Below are 17011 nucleotides of genomic sequence, written 5' to 3'. Positions count from 1 at the left end.
ACATTTACAGAATGTACTGTACATGTACAGAATTTGTAATATGTATAGAAAATGTCATCACCATACTGAGTACTGTACAGTATGGAACAGTTTTAGTGTTGGATCGGTTATTCTATTTTAAATATAGGCTCATTCAGAGATATTTGTCTCTAATTATTTGGGATATTATAGTTTTTTCCCAGAAACATTAATTCATTCATATCCATGTTGGTTAATAAAGGCACTGTGCAGAACAGACTCCTCTCCTGCTTGCCGTTTTATTATCACATACATTTATACACTTTCCATACAAACATTATAATTTTCATATCATGATGCATACAACACACAAGGGCGTGTAATTCCCCACATAATAGCATTTGACATTTTGACACTGCCTAATACATAGTATAATAATACAAAAAGCTTACATACCAGCTAGCCAACCAGAAAAAGAGAATATATAAAAAAAAACAATTGATTTCAATCAAATCTAATTGAGACCACCTTTTAAAACAACAAAAAAACAATATATTACCTTCAGACTAAAGTTATTGGCCAAGTGGTGGCCACTGACCCCTGACAGCTTCTTTGTGGAAACGTGATGCCCATATACCAGATGCTGATGCTCCGAGCCTGAATGGTGTCCTCATAGTCAAAAGACATGTGACCATGAGATCCAGCCCTGTGTCTGCTTGATGATGTGTCATAGAATACAGTTGTTTCACTCTAGCTGGTGAAGTTGTGCCCATCAGATGCTCCGCATGGTCGCTTGTCAAAATCTGTTGGTTGGGTGACGGAGGAGAAGATTTCATGCTTGTGTTGCAGTGGTCTGTGTGCTCGCTGAAATGCATCAATGGTTGGTTGACCCTGCAGGGGTTAGATAAACAGAGGTCAATCTCAGGGGTGGGAGAGTCCAATCATCCATTTAGGAAACTGTCAATACTCACCGCTGAATCCTCCCTTAGACATGACCCATCATGTTCTCAATCTGTTCAACTCTCCCTGTGATGTCGGCTAGTGAGAACAGTCAAGGTTTTTCTTCTCCATGGTAGATCATTCGGAATAAGCTTAACAATTATTAGTAACAAGGTTATTGAAATGGGCAAAAACCAGTTATGTTATTTTGCTATTTCGACAATTTATCCAGTTGACATACCAGAAAACAGCATATATACGAATTCAAAAATAATTTCAAGGTTCAGGTGTATTTCAACCCATTCCATCAAAAGGCGCTCAGAATGATACATTACTTAGTTTATATAGGCGTACCAGTGGCCAAGTCTTCACATGCTGTACCGTGAGGGAGGGTTGTGATGGTATTATTGTTTCCAACTGTGTAAATCAACTGAAAGGATATGTCTGGCAGTGAGATCTTGGAAGGCAGCCAGTGTCTGCCTCTGGAAGGCCAGCCTGGCCTCACACGTACAGGGGTCCTGAACCACCACCTCCGCCTTTACCTCTTCATGTCAGAAAGGAGCAAGATTTCACATTAGTATTACAGATTATACACATAGGCATAAACACACAGAAGCCCCCACCACCCAATAACTCTCAGCTCATCTTGGTATACTCTTCTGTTCATATGACTGTAAAAAGCATAGTAAAACATACAAAATCCCAAACCCTTTCTGGGCTTGCAACTTTCTGCACTTTACCTTTGCAGACCAGGATATAGAGTTGCTTGGCTCAGCTAATCCTCTTTGACATTAGGAGACCACCCAGAAACACATCCCTTACCTATTCTAGTCTTGCTCTTGGGTGAGTAGAATCCCCACAAACCTTCCCTTTTCACTTGGATTCTCTGACAAATGGAACACAGAGTGAGGTTTGTTCCATTTGCATGGCCAGCAGTTGTAGTAACGTTGAAGCAACTCTGCGAGTGTTCCAAATTGTCCGGCAAATGGAACACCAATGGTGAATCAAGAAGAAATTGATTGAGCACCAGTTGGATTTAGAGCTGAAAGAAGCCTTGCCTTGCCGTTAATGTCCTGCCTAGAAGCAAACGTTTTAGGAATCTTCACTATATTCACAATGCACGCAGGTCACCATCCCACTAATATCAAGGGGGAATATTTCTAATACATTGGACAGATAACTCAACATCATCATAACCACAGTAGCCTACAGATCTTACGTTTCAGGGAACATGTTTTCTTGTCGGCGTTCATGATATAGCCCTTCCGGCACTTGCAGTAAAAGGAGGAGATGCTGTTGACACATATGTGCTCGCAGTCGTGTCCCATGGCACAGGGGTCCAGACCTGGAATAAGCCGGGGTTAAGGTGGGGTTAAGGTGGGGTTAAGGTGGAGCTGTCAAGCTAGCAGCATTAGTACAATTTCATCGGCTGGCATCTGGGCCTGTTAGGTGTGTGTAAGCATTCTGCCTATCAAACGGCACCTTAGTTTGCACTAAGAATAACATAACAGACATACATTTATAAAACATACTTACCCAACTATCTGTTAATAGTGTTGTTGGAAATTTGCAATCATATACTGTTGTAACCGTAGATGGCAATTTGATTGAACCTAATTTCAAAGTGTAGATAACATAACAAAATGAACTCCTGTACAATAACATATTTCTGTAATATATTGCCATAGTCATGTTTGATGAAATTGTAGATACAAACGACACTTGTATTGTCTGAGTTTAAACAGCAGTATTTGCAAGCTTCAAAAAGATGTTTGCAAGTATATCAATAATAACTATTGACATGGTGCCAGCAAGACACTGCCTTTTCACATCATAATAATGTGACTGGGAAGCTGCTCGATCATACACCTTCAACATAATTCAGACAAGGTCCTTTGCAAACATAGAGGGTACGTTCACTGCGTCTTTGAAAACACAGATAAACTATTTCCCCAATAATAATTGACAACTTGACACAGAGCATGAAGCTGTGGCAGTAACTAAACAATATTACAATTTACAAATATTAAAAACAATTGAATATTAGAAGAAAAACGGACTAACACTTCATGAAGATTTCATGAAGATATAGAATTGAAAAAAAGCTTTAAAATATCTGATAATGTCAAGCAAAGCAGTGGGATTGACAGATTCAAATCAATCTCTTTATGACGATGCTCTGATTTTTTATCAGTCGGCCATAGTTACCCCTCAATCACATTGCACTTGTTAAAGGACCGATCTGTCTATAACTCAATACGATGAATGGCCTGATTTATGTTGACATCATTTGTGAAGCATGGCTTAAACCAATCGGCCAAAATACTTATTTTGGGTTGAAATCTATGGCAAGCCCTTTTACCATGTAATCCCTCAGGTGCCTCTGGTCCCAGTGTATCTTATACACCTGCAGTCCATGTGGGGTTGCAATATAATTTTTAGCTTTGGTCACTGTGTACTTCACTCTTAAATAACCAGATGGATCATGTAATTTGCCAATGAAAGATTTTAAATGAACACAATAGTGTTAAGGGGTAGCAAAGATGTTGAAATTAACCCCTGGAGACTGTTAGTCTGGTAGAACCAGCCTGATCATATACAGGTAGGTCACATTCTGTTTCACTTCACACATCCGTCTGGAAAAACACAAGCCCTTGGAGAACTATGGAGGTGGTTTGGTGTTTTGGTTCGGTTTTCTGATTGTTGTCCCCCACGATGAAATCAGGGAGGAAACTGGATCCGTCTCCGTCCGTTAGTGTGTTATTTTCAATATATCTCAGACACCACTGGGACAATTTTGACCAAACTTGGATGAATGATGCGCCTTGCCATAGAGATCTGGTATTTACAAAATTACACTGATTGGCCTGAGGGGGATGCTATAGTACCAATTCACTACATCATTTGTTGGGGACAACATGTTTACTGTAGACTTGTTTGAAGATTGATGCAATCGCTGGAAATGTTTTAAGCCACGCCTCTAGACTCAACCGGTTTCAATGAGGAAGAATGTCAGACTGATATGCGAAGTGAACCAGAATGGTGAATGTAGCGATCAGGTTGGTTCCATCAGACTAGTAGGCTGTAAGTGTGTCCTACACACTCTAGGACTAAAGCTAAGAAGCCTGTTCTCCTCCACCCAGTTCAGTCCTACCGCACAGGGTCTCCCGAAACTTGGAGGTGAGCTTCTCAATGACGCCATAGGTCTCAACGTAGAAGACGTGATCATCCAGAGGGTTGCTGGCCATCTGCTGCAAGGAGCGCATGTCGGCCCGGTCCACCCCAACAGCATAGATCTCGATGCCTGACCCACGGGCAGCCGCAGAGACCTCCTCCACCTGGTCCTGAGGCCTCCCGTCTGTCACAATGATGGCTACCTTGGCAATGTTCTTGGAGGGTGGCCGTGCACCCGACTGCTCAGTGAAGGCCTCATTCATGGCTGTCTTGATGGCCAGGCCGGTCATGGTGCCTGCTGCCAGGGGCTCAATGCGAGTGATAGCCTGCTTCATGTCTTGCTTGTTGAGGTGGGATTGGAGCAGGAACTCGATCTTCACAGTGCTGGCGTAGTTGACCACAGCCACATGGGTGGCATCCGGTCCCACATCCAGGGTGTCCACCATGTCAGCTAAGAAGATCTTGACCTTCTCAAACTCGCCGGGGCGCACGCTGCGGGAGCTGTCAATGATGAACACCAGGTCCATGGGACGGCTAATGCACTGAGAGTCTGTTGTTCCTGGTGGCCAACCAGAAGCATTGCAGCCATTAACAAGCTGATATACCCAGTTTTTCATACATACCATTGATGCACACATAGTTTGTTGACAGAAAACACACATTCATGTATATTAGTTCCATGAGGCAGAGTTAAACAATAAAGTTAAACAAAAAGGAAACCATTGAACATTATGTGGGGGAATGTACAACTCTGGGTTCCTAGAGAGTCAAAGGATGAGAAAGTGGGGCTCAGAAGGCCATGAATTGTGTAGAATTTCAGTGGTTATGAAGGTAAGACAGAGTGTTTAGAGGTTAGTTACTACAGTATAATATGCCTGAAATTGAGACATATAGTACTGTATTCTTTCACTGACCAATGAACTTCCAATATGAATAGTTCAGCAGAGACACTTGGCATTTCATACCGTTCCTGGTGCCCTTCTTGAAAAGATTTGAATTGGAGCCCTATTAAACTGGAAACCAGTTTTAGGGGATAAGTAATATAAATAATATTATATTCTAGTACAGCGAGAGAGCATGTATAAATCAATATGCAGTTTGGTTCATTGTTTTGTCAAACTGTGAACATTATTTGTGAGTTTTGATTAAATAGAGCCCAATTTTGTCATCATTACATTTTAAATAACATAACATGTGACTTTTAAAAGATTTGTAGTGACTTATTTTGTGTCCAGGCTATGTGACCGACTCTTAGTAGGCCTGTATGTATATCACTTGTAAAATAAAGAGAGAGCTGACCTGGAAAATGGTTTGAAGGGTTTGAATGGTTGGATTGGAAGAAAAACCTGGCTGCAGAATATTCTACCTTTCTCCACAGCACTGACGGTGGTGGTGATGCCGCTTTGGGTACTGACCGGTAGCGTCGGCGGTAGGGGAGTGGTGGTCACCACCGGTGGCAAGGTGGTCACAACCAGCGGCAAGGTGGTCGTCACTGGTGGCAAGGTGGTCATCACTGGTGGCAAGGTGGTCACTGGTAGAGTTGGAAGTACAGTGGGTAGGTATACCACAGGTGTAGTTGGCACTGTAGGTTTGGGGTGAACCATTGGAGTGCATGGGCCTTTGAATTTGTGATAGCTCACCGGTGGGAATGGACCTTTAAACTGGTGGTGGACTATTGGTGGAGAAGGGTCTTTGTGTAGGTGGTTGTACACCAGCGGTGGCACTGGCCCTTTGAATCGGTGATGATAAGCCACAGGTGGCGAGGGGGCAGAGGGTCTGTGGTAAGCCACGGGTGGATATAGAGGGACGGGTCGATGGTAAACCACCGGTGGTGGGATCCGCGGTGGCTGGTGGTGGTAGTGATAGCCTCTATACCTGTAATCATTGCCGTGTACTTTGGGCCACCAGAAAGGAGGAGAAGCGATAGAGCAAATTAGTAAGTTGAAGTCAGCGAATGGGAAAGATGTGAGTCAGTAACCTGTATGATATAGTTATATTATGGTTTTATGTGTGGTGTTTATGTGAGAATGAACTGCCTTCTTTACCAGCAGAGAATACTTATTAGTTGAAGCATGGGAGACATTTCAGCTGGTAGCCGCTTGGCTCGTTTCGAACAAGTTGTAAGAATATGGCACTTGTGAAACGCTATTACTGTAAGTTGTGAATGACTTCCATGCATGTTGTATTGTTGTACCATGGAAGTTTCATGGAATAAGTTGTGTTACACAATAAGGTTATAGTCAACATTAGTTTAATTGTTTGGCCAACAATAGAAATAGCATAATCAAATACAATTTGACTGACAGTTCTAAAATGTTGTGTTTACATTAAAAAAAGATTTATCTAAAATTGATATGTTATTCTATGCCTTATTTAGGACTTGGGGGCTGCACATCAATAAAGATGATCCAACATTTGTAAACAATTACTGAGCATTTCCAAATATCAAATAGACTAAGGAATGTCCTATAGTAAAACCAAATGTACACTGTGCATCTGTTACTGGAATAGTTCAGTCTTTATTTACTCCGAAATAATTAGGACTATGTGCTATTATAGTGCTATTATCAGATAATGATAATCTATAGACCCATAATTTAATTTCTGAAGTTACTTTCATACATGCACGAAATGTGGCTAAACAAGTGCTAGACAATTCAGTTGTGGTTGTTATGAGGCAAAATACGAATAGAAAGCTGAACGGGGATCGACACCTTTTTATGTAAACTTACGTGAAGGAGCCAACGTTCTCTGTGGTGGCCGGGCAACATTTCTGCTTTGCGCGTAACTTTGAGCCGAAATCTGCTGTGGATCGAATCCATTCCTGTAGGTTGCGCATACATTGGACACCAAGAGGAAGAAGCAATAGACGAGACTCCGGAATAAGAACTTCATTGTGCTAAAGTTAAAGTTAAAGCTAAAGTTCTTCTCACGTCCGTCTCCACAAGAGTGAAACTCATTCCCGAAAGGGACCTTGAGGGCAAATTTGAGCACCACTGACCAAAGCACGTGTAAAATTCTTGTCCAATCCAGATGAGACGCACACACGCACACACACACACACACACACACACACACACACACACACACACACACACACACACACACACACATACACACACACACACAATCTTTCGGAACATGGAGAGGTTGAAGATCTAGAAGAAACAAACACACGTTTAAAACCTGCAAATGTGTCAATTAATTATTCGTGTGTGCGAGCGTCTCATCTGAAATGTTGTCAAATTCAAGGTTTTGTCGGCCTTTAGCCTTAATTAATAAATGTGTTGAATTAATTCAAGAATAAGTAGGCCTAAATATTTTGAACACAAAAATGTCTTTGAACATTTTTAAATTCTCAGCAGCTGCATGCGCGTCGATGGTACCCAAATCTCTCCAAGTGATCAGAAATGAATCCCGTATCTTCCCTTGACACGAGATGGCGCAATATTCAAAGGGTTACCACATATGCAAATGATTCGTATTGACGTAAAGTAGGCCTACGTAATACACTATAAAGCTGTAGGCTAGTATTATTATAATAATTTCTAATCATTTTATCGCTAATGACGCACATAATTCAGAGGTTTTTCAAGGCCTTCCTGTATGGCCGGGCCTTTACCACCTGATTATAGGATTATGGACATTTTTCACAAATTGGGAAATGTGGGATTAAGACAGCTTCCAAGCCATTAAAAGGAAAAGCTACATACCAGATCCCCTGAAACAATGTTCTACGAAACACTCTTTATTCCTGGGATACATTACGTTTTGCTTTTATATGAGAGAGCTCTTCTTTAATCCTGATGCCATCTGTCAACTATAATCTGAGATCAGGTATCCTGTCAATGTGTTTTCCTGTCAGATACAGTAGTGTTCCCGATCTAACAGAAATAATGTTTTTAAGAGAAATCAAATGAAAATTATTGGAAAATAACAATGACAGTGGCTTACACTTATGACACTTAGTCGCCCAATGCAGTTTCATTATGACTCTTACGGTTACTAATATCATGAGTAAATGATTTTTGAAAATACTTGGAATGTGAAGACATAAGTAAGGCATCATCAATTATGTTTTGCGTTTGATACATCTCAAAACCACAATTTCAAAAGAGGAAACTCTATCTGATAAGTGAAGACATATTGACACCGGTCATGTTAATTGACAATGGTTAGGATGGATAGATTTAAAGAGAGTTTATTTTCCTACATCTGGATTTCCCTTCATAGGCTAAAGATTCTGTGATCTCATTCGATTCAGTCAAGAACCTGCCCTGCAGGTCATTCCTGTCATTCTGGGGTATTGTGTGTGGATTGATGGCAAATTATTTTAATTTAATCCATTTTAAATTGAGTTTATAACACAAGACAATGTGGAAAAAGTGAAGGGGTCTGAATACTTTCCCAAGGCACTGTAATTCCCCTTCAGTGGACATTGAGGAGTCTTCAGTAGGGGAGCCGTTCCTCTCTCTCACAAATTGGAAGTCGGAAGACATAGTTACTTTAAAATGTGGCGTATGTAAAATGTTTTTAATATCTATGAAGGGAGACTCCAGTTTAAAGTCAGAGGAACCTTTGGTGTGTGAAGGACGTAACTGGCCCGTCGAATTACAGGCAGACATCCTCCACCTCATGGAGGAGGTGAAAGTGAGAGACGATGGTATACTTGAGGCAGCATACCTCCTACAGGACCAGCTGAGACAGCATACCTCCTACAGGACCAGCTGAGACAGCATACCTCCTACAGGACCAGCTGAGACAGCATACCTCCTACAGGACCAGCTGAGACAGCATACCTCCTACAGGACCAGCTGAGACAGCATACCTCCTACAGCTCCTTGCTGTAGGGGAGCTTGCTGGACCAGTCCCCAAACTGGTGGTCGCAGGTAACAAGAAGAAAACCAGGCAGGTGGCCGAGAGTGTCAATCCCCAGGTTTTTCCTCATCGGGGATGACAGGGTGCACCTGCAAAAGACACCTTGGTCTCAGTGTGTTTTCCCCTGTATAAATAAATAAAGGTCAAATAAATTCATAAAAGAACAAATACTGAAACCATCTCTTTAAATGACAGACAGATGGCCCAGTTTATGACCACCGCTCAATCAGGTGATGGAAACGAATGTTTTTAAAACGTTTATTGAAGCCATTTGTTTCCCACAAGAATCAAAACACATATGAAAAGTAAAGAAAGGAAGAAAGAAATAGTAGCATGCATCCACTGGTGTTCACAACGCTAGCTGTTCCCTCCAGGTTCCAGGTGAGCCACTTCAGCAGAGAGGTGCCTCATCACTCTCTCCATGAGCGCTGCCGCTCCAGGTCTCTCTTAGCTGACACACAATTCACTAGCTTAGCTAAAGCAACGCAAGATCACAAAGGAGGCAGCGGAGATGAACACATACATACAGGTGGATGGACGTCAAGGCTAAATAAATAAAAGGGAGAGATCAAGTGCTACAAACGTCCCCATCAAACTCTTAGATGGAATAAAATCTAGATTTCACACACAAAAACACAAATTTCAACAATAAGAGAAGAGTTATCATAAGTGGATTGTCTTAAGGTTTCCTATAAAATTTCACTCATAAATATAAGGAGAGGATGGTGTTTCTAACAATGGACTGATGACACGCATTCAAGCGATGGTAATTTCACAATATCCCTTTTACTAAGACATCAAAAAGGCAGGGGGAAAAAAAGAAAAAAAAAAGTCAGAAAACTTTCATTGCTTTATACATTACACTCGTCCAAAGACAGAACTGCATCTGCCCGTCCTCCCTTCTTTCTCTTACCTACAAGATATGGGGGTGGGTTAGAATGTTACAGGGACTTTAAAAGAGTATCATCTCTGTAGTAATGTATGGCAGGGTCAAAACGACAAGTTGTGGGTGGCCACACACACACACAGTGGGGGGAGAAAGAAGGTAGGGAACCGTGTTAGGAAGGCGGGCTCAAGCTGGCATGTAGGGGGGAGGGGGCTCCTTCTCTGGCATTTTCATCGCCATTTCGTAGGTTGGCAGGATGTACTAAAGGAGAGAGAGAGAAGGAGAATTCAACAAATTATATTAAAAAAAAAATAATAATCTCAAGAGTTAGGGCACTTAAGAGAGGGACTCCATCCAAAATATCTAATTGTGACCTATATTGCAATATATCTTTGACAGAAACAATCTACAGAGAAGAGAGAGCGGGCTGCATACCTGCATACCCATATGAGAGGTATGCCACCTTCTGGCTGTACATCGGTACTGAATGTACAGGAACTCTGTACCAATGAGTTCACTGGAAATGTACCAGTGACCCCATTATCTGCTGGATTCTACCCTGCCCTGTTCTCTCAGCTTAGAGATAAAGGTGCATACCTGAGGAGGGGCCTCAAAGGCGGGGTAGATGGCAATCTCTGGCAGGTTCCTGTTGTTGATGTACTTGTAGCAATTCCACACACAGTTGATCAGGTAAGACTGAAAAATAGAGGAGCAATATTTAGTCGATAGTTTCACATAAACCAAAGTTGCTCACTCCTGAGTCCTAAAGGGCCACAGAGTTTGCAGGTGTGTATCCCACCCTAGCACAGACACACCTGATTCGACATGACATAAGGATCAGTGCTTCACCTTCAAAATGATGAGGAAGGCAAAGAAGACAAGAACAAAGAGCAGGAGGCAGCTGGAGTCCAGAGACAGCAGGTTGTCCTTGTAAGGGAAGTCTGGCTGAAGGGAGAGGAAAAGGAAACCGTCAGCATGTACAACAAAATAGAAAGAGACAAAAACAACAGCAACAACAGAACTAAAATACACATCAGGCTAAGTTCCATTTCACATCCAATTATCCAATCCCTTTGCATTTCTCAGTTTCATTTTACAAATTCAAATGTGATGTAACGAAGTGGTCCCAGTTCTAAAACAGATGTGCAACACTCTGCCATCATTGTGAGGGGAGCGGACCCACCAGCTGGTCCAGGTAGTCCTTGATCCTGGGCAGGTAGGTGAGGGAGCTGATGGCCACCAGGCAGCTCAGGGCAAAGTCAAAGAGCTGGTAGCAGAAAAACGGGATGAGCCAACCGTCTCGATGCTAGTGGAGGGAAAACAACTAAAATCACTAACAATAGTAAATCCCTGTTGATCATCTACCATGTGGATCTTTTGTTTTATGTGAATCACTTTTATCAACGGTATTGTGTGATTTCAGAGTTTTTGTCAGGGTTTCTTGTCAAATACACAGATATATATGGGAAACACAATGTTCTCATGTACAGGAAGTTGCATTATGTGATCTGGCAAAAGCTAAATATAATCTTGGGCACGAAGCAATGTTGGGGATGCCACATAGCTTACAGGGATCAAGTCAATGAGCATCTACATTTTAGCTATGGATCAGCATTATGGAGGTGTTTTAGCAGGAGCTACAGCAACAGCTGTCATGGTGTACTGAATACAGGGCATCTACAAGGGTTACCTAAGAGCACGTACTCACAGCTGAGGCATAACACTTTGTACATAGGACTGCTGACACGTACTCTGTGTGTCAGGCCTTGCAGCGAGATGTCATGCGTTAGCTGTGCTTTGCCATTGGAACTAGCAGCTATATTCGGGTCCACGTCACATAGCAATCAAACCTGTCACTGCTGATGCCATCAGGCAGGCCTGTGAGGTAAAGATGATAACATCAGACCACAAACACTAAGTACCATCCCCTCACCTCCCTCACACCCTGTTCGGGCCAGCAGAACGCACACGTTGGGAGGTTGCATGCAATGAATCTGTTCAGTGCTAAAAAAATGCAACAAGACACGACACGACACGTCATTTCAGACACGAACGCAGGAGGTGTCGGGACTGTCATCTACCTGGCTGTAGTGAGATGACAACACAGTCTTTAAATTCCACTCCTCCTGTGGTAATTGTCATCAGCTTCCCTGTCACAAATAACTTTATTTTGCATGCATGGTTCAGAATAGCAGCAAGAAATGGGCTAATATTAGACAGTATGGAGGCAAGGCTTTTCATGCGTGTGTATTTTTGCGCACACATTTGCATCACAAACAACAGCAGCCAGGATGAAGGATCATGGGTTTTCTTTCTTCACTCTGAGCAAATATGTTGAGGAGTGACTTCTAAGAATATCTAACGGTCACAAATTCCATTGTGGACAGAATGTGGATGAGCACACACACAAGGCACACACACAAGACACACACACACAACTTACAGTAATGGCTCCATACACCATCATGGCACTGATAGTGAGCATCAGCAGAGAGATGGCAAACCCCACGCAGGCGTTCTCTATGAGCATACAAAGAAGAGAGATCGTTAATATAAACATACAGGTGAGGTCAACACACTATAGCCAGAAATGTTTTCAGCTATTATTTACAGTAACTGAATAACCTGAACAAATCGAATTCAGCGGCACATAGCTGGCTGCATCCTGCAGTGGCCACAAAGAGAGCATTTAGCTGTCAGAGGGGTGTTGAGCCTCGGAAAGGCGGGATTGATTTGTGTGTAACTGGAGCGTCTCCAGGGCGCTCTCTCAACTCTCTTATAATGGCCTGCTCTGGGGAGCCCTCAGCGTCTCACACTCAGTCACTCAGGCATCAGCAACCACGCACAGAAACCCAGGCAGGGCTAATTAAAAGGCCTGCCGTCTGCATCTTCCCCCGCGTGTCAGCGGAGTGCTTCTGACAAGCACCCTGCTGTGCTCGGGTCGACTGACTGAGTGAAGAGAGGCATGTGGTCCTCAAAGGCTTCAATATATTATTCACTCTCTTGATGTGCGTGCAGGAGGCCGTTCCACGTGAGTCAGATGGTAACTTGTGGCCGCTACAATCTGCGACCAATTCTTCCACAACAGGGCAGGATTCGGCCTTCTGTCGTCTTTATAGGCTTTGTACGTTCATCAACTTATGTGGCTGGACACTCTGAGCAGTAGCATTTGCCAACTGGATATAACTGTGTACATTTCTGTGCACGTGTGAAATATCCTACATTACAGTGAAAAACATCAGGGCATTCCTTCACTACATCCATCATACTGAAAAAGGTGTCATATTGAAACTTTGCCATTTGTTGAGGGAAATATTTGGACTGTTGCAGAGTATAAGGGTGGAGCAACATCTTCTTTTTGCTATTTGTTATTTCCTTCCACACCCTGTGCTTTGATACTGCTGAGATATCAGACTGTGGGCCCGGGAGGTTCAATCCCTCTTGTTTCGTCTGTAAACAACAGCCTTCTTCAACAGGCCCTGATCATTGAGTGGAAGGAGACAAGACTGAAATGTCACTGATGAAGCCACGTTAGTACCCAATCAGTCCCTGAATGCTGATATTGTACCACAGGGCCTGTGCATAGCGCACACAACCCTGTCTTTTGGCAAGGCCGCGCTGTGGAGAGAGTTCAGTTTCTGCCACAACAGCCAAATGCGCCGAGCTCTTTCTGAGTCACAGTTTCTGGGAAATGTAGAGGCCTTCTGCAAATGAGCCAACCAAACACAACAGCAAGCAAGAGCCCAGGAAAACTAAAATCTCTGGGTTACGCAACCCCTGCTTTTAGGAGTTTTGGCCTGCACAAAGAGCTCTAGCTAGCTAAATCATTCAGTGTTGGTTAGAGGCAGGCATTTGGTTCCGTTTATCAGTGCTGGGTGAGGGGGAGTTAGGCCTTCTGAATGCGGAACCTTGAGAGAGTATGAGTAACTGTGAGAGTGAGAGTATGTGCATATCTACCTAATGCGTGTGTGTATGTGTGTGTATATGTGTATGTGTATGTGTGTGTGTGTATATGTATGTGTGTGTTTGTGTGTGTATTTGTATGTGTATGTATGTGTGTGTATGTGTATGTATATGTGTATATATGTGTATGTGTGTGTATATGTGTATGTGTGTGTATGTGTATGTGCCCAGCAAGTGGCAGCGATAAGGAACCAGTACAGTTTGTCGGAGTATTATTCACCAGACATCCTGTCCGAGGCAAAGTAATGCTCGATGACCTCGTACTGCAGGTCGACACAGGGCACGTTCTCTGGGTGGGTCACGGCCACAGTCAGCAGGATACCCATCAACAGGTTCACCACCTGGAGAAGTAGAGAGAGGGATGGAGGGATGAGGAGAGGCCGTGAGGGTCAGTAAACACGGCAGACGGACTGTACATTCGGTCACGGTCACAAATTATAATTGGAGACATCGCTCATGCCTCCACTTTGAGGTGTTCCTTCCAGAAGACACAATTCTCGATGTTAGCCAGTCCAGCAGATAGCTAGCGTGACATTCTCTCCCTCTGCTAACATTTGCATAAAATAGAGCTGGATCCTATTCCGGGTGTCACACAATACATTGAAAATGACTCATCTTCTGCTGCTTCGTTGGTGTGAATGTACAGAGAGAGAGAGAGAGACACACACACACACACACACACACACGAAGAAATAAGAAGAAGAATAAAGAATAAAAGAATAAAGAAAGAGAAAATGTAGTGAGGCATACTTAGACATCAGCAGGGTGAAATATTATTATTATATATTATTATTATATATATAACATGAAATATTCTGTCTGCTTGCTCTGTGTCCTCAAAAGGCTTGTTAGGGTGAACTTTGCATCCACTGCCACAACACACATGCAAACCGATTTACTTGAAAGTTGACTGATGTTTATGATTTAACCAGTTGGACTAAATCCAAAAACTGTTGAAAAAGCATTTCCTGGCTTAAATCAAAAGGTGTTAGTGTCCTGTTTGAGGGAGAACGCTGCTTGCCAAGTACTGACTAGGCCTATAGCTTCCTGACACCACATTGTACACATTTTATTAGGTCTGTCAAAGATTGTAGGCTATGGTTTAGGCCTATTACCGAACTCTTGATGTCCACAAGAAGTAAATCAGTTACCAGTTGGAAACCAGCAGACAGTGCAACTCTCTTGGACCTTGGGTTGAATAGCAATCATTTTCGAGAAACCTTTCTTCAACAACTGATTCTTAAGATGGTACCATTGAGATTTGGGACATCCTTGTCCCAATATTGTAGGCAACATAATGAAACCCCCATTACGAATGCAGCTCAGTCTGCCGGCAATATCCCATCAAATTCCCCTCAGACAACCATTTTGAAATTAATATTTACGACCCAGTGCAGTCAGGAGACTGGGCCCCAAGTGGAGCGGAAAAAGGCTTTGCATGAAACAATGCCAGTCGAGAACTTTGAGCAGCATTTTTTGTCAAATAGAGAAGCACAACAAAGCTGTGGTGTGTCTAAATCCGGTGGAGGGGGGCACCACAGTTTCCGGAAAAAACACCTGCATGGCAAAGAAGGCAGCCTAGTCTGTACCAGCTGTATGGTACAGTCAAACCCAGTGCTGTACTGTAGCATTTGCATTGCAAAGAAATGCAATGTAACATTTCTTTTGCAAAAAAAAACAAAGATTAGTCTACGCTTTATGGGAAGCAGTGCTGCCTCAAGCATTCAGGAGCATATCTGACTATTGCATGTTGAATTTGAGATACTGTACAAACCTATTATATAGAGATGCAGACTCACCACACAGACACTCATACAAAGTCAGTCAGACACTTTGATCACTTAGACACAGATAGACAGGCAGGCAGGCAGGCAGACAGAGACACACACACACACATACCAAATTAGGATTAACTTCACAGTAGAATATTAAAACGAAAGGCCGACATCAACAGCAGCTGTTGCATAACATGGGATACCCTGAAGGGATTACACTAATTGCAGTCCTACTGCAACGGTTTGCGTGCAGCAAGGCCGTGTCGTGGAATACTAGTCCTTGGAGGAGGAGAAAACAGGGGGATTGCACACACACATTGTATCCAATAACAAGTTGATCTAACGAATACGGACTGACTGATGTTATCTAGCTCATTTAGCTAGCTAACCTTAAAGTAAAGAACATTGATATAACTAGCTAGTTAGGTAGATGGGTGATGTTGAGATGTGGTCTTGATGCAGTAAGTTTGTATGTCTTGATGCAGTAAGTAGCTAGATCATACAGGCCAAGGGGGAGGGGACGAGTAAACTAATACATTTGCTGACAATGTGCAAAATGACACAAATCACTTAAGACTCAAAGTGCCTAGGCATGGTGGCCTAACCTCGACAGTAGTAGCGAGCTGGCTGTATCAAAGTGCAGTGCAGTGCAGTGGCAATGAGGGAGTACTGCAACATGACCGCAACGAAAGGCTAAAGAAGCTGAAGCTAGTCCACAGTAGAAAAGGCGACCATTTTTACGTACCATGTACCAAGTGCCGAGAATGATGGTTCCCGTCCTGACATGGCAACACCCGCAACATCTTGTGGTGTACAGTCTGTCTCGACTAGGTTTAAAATGATGCATATCGTCCTCTAAAGTAGGGAGAAACATCGGGAAAGCGGTGCGATGAAGAAAGCCTCCACCATCGACAACAACCACTATTATGGAAACGCCCACTACCCTGACTGGCGTGTTGAAAGAAAACACAAACGTATGAACTGTTTCGACAGACAGACGTGTTAGCCATTACTCGAGCAAGTATGATGAGAGTCCAACCAATCAGCTCCCACACAGCTCACACTGACGAAATGTCCCCTGTGGCAAGTCCTCAGACGACGGTAATTTATTTCATAAGGAAATTCCTATAAACCAGTTTCCTCTCTTTAAACACGAAACTAATCCAATCCAAAGGAGAGAAATGGCGATTCATGTCTTCCCCACAGATCATTCAATTTATCGGAGTTGTACTTCGCTAAACAATCACTAACCACTGGAGCATGAAAATGCTTTTTTCCCCCTCACATAATCTCTAATGGGGGCTCAATAGAGTTGATTTCTTATAGCAGAATCGATGTAACAAAAGTAGAGCCTTTGCTGAATGACAGGGTAAAGTAAAGATAATTTAAATGTAAAGGATTCCTGGGTGAAGTCTTTTTGTGCATGTTTTTGATCATA

The 17011-nt window shown here is 42.8% G+C and overlaps 2 protein-coding genes across 2 annotated transcripts; both read right to left on the bottom strand.

Annotated features, from left to right (window-relative positions):
• Positions 1-708: 708 nt before the first annotated feature.
• LOC310818050 (uncharacterized protein) lies at positions 709-9019 on the bottom strand (the record flags this gene model as incomplete). The annotated part of the gene is made up of 7 exons (XM_083688808.1): positions 709-849; positions 1329-1441; positions 2117-2242; positions 4052-4630; positions 5438-5965; positions 6804-6895; positions 8907-9019. 7 exons carry the CDS (start codon positions 9017-9019, stop codon positions 709-711), a joined length of 1692 nt encoding a protein of 563 aa, XP_083544934.1.
• Positions 9020-9193: 174 nt separating this feature from the next.
• laptm4a (lysosomal protein transmembrane 4 alpha) lies at positions 9194-16505 on the bottom strand. The gene is made up of 7 exons (XM_083688286.1): positions 16319-16505; positions 14019-14139; positions 12279-12355; positions 11019-11141; positions 10685-10780; positions 10433-10531; positions 9194-10096 (listed from the first exon to the last, which is right to left on the bottom strand). Exons 1-7 carry the CDS (start codon positions 16445-16447, stop codon positions 10022-10024), a joined length of 720 nt encoding a protein of 239 aa, XP_083544412.1. The 5' UTR covers positions 16448-16505; the 3' UTR covers positions 9194-10021.
• Between the last annotated feature and the right edge of the window lie 506 nt (positions 16506-17011).

This window comes from Argentina silus (genome assembly GCF_951799395.1).
Source record: "Argentina silus genome assembly, chromosome: 17".
NCBI classification, from domain to species: Eukaryota; Metazoa; Chordata; class Actinopteri; order Argentiniformes; family Argentinidae; genus Argentina; species Argentina silus.
The sequence above is the reverse complement of the archived record's forward strand: the minus strand, read 5'-3'. Positions and strand labels throughout refer to the sequence as shown.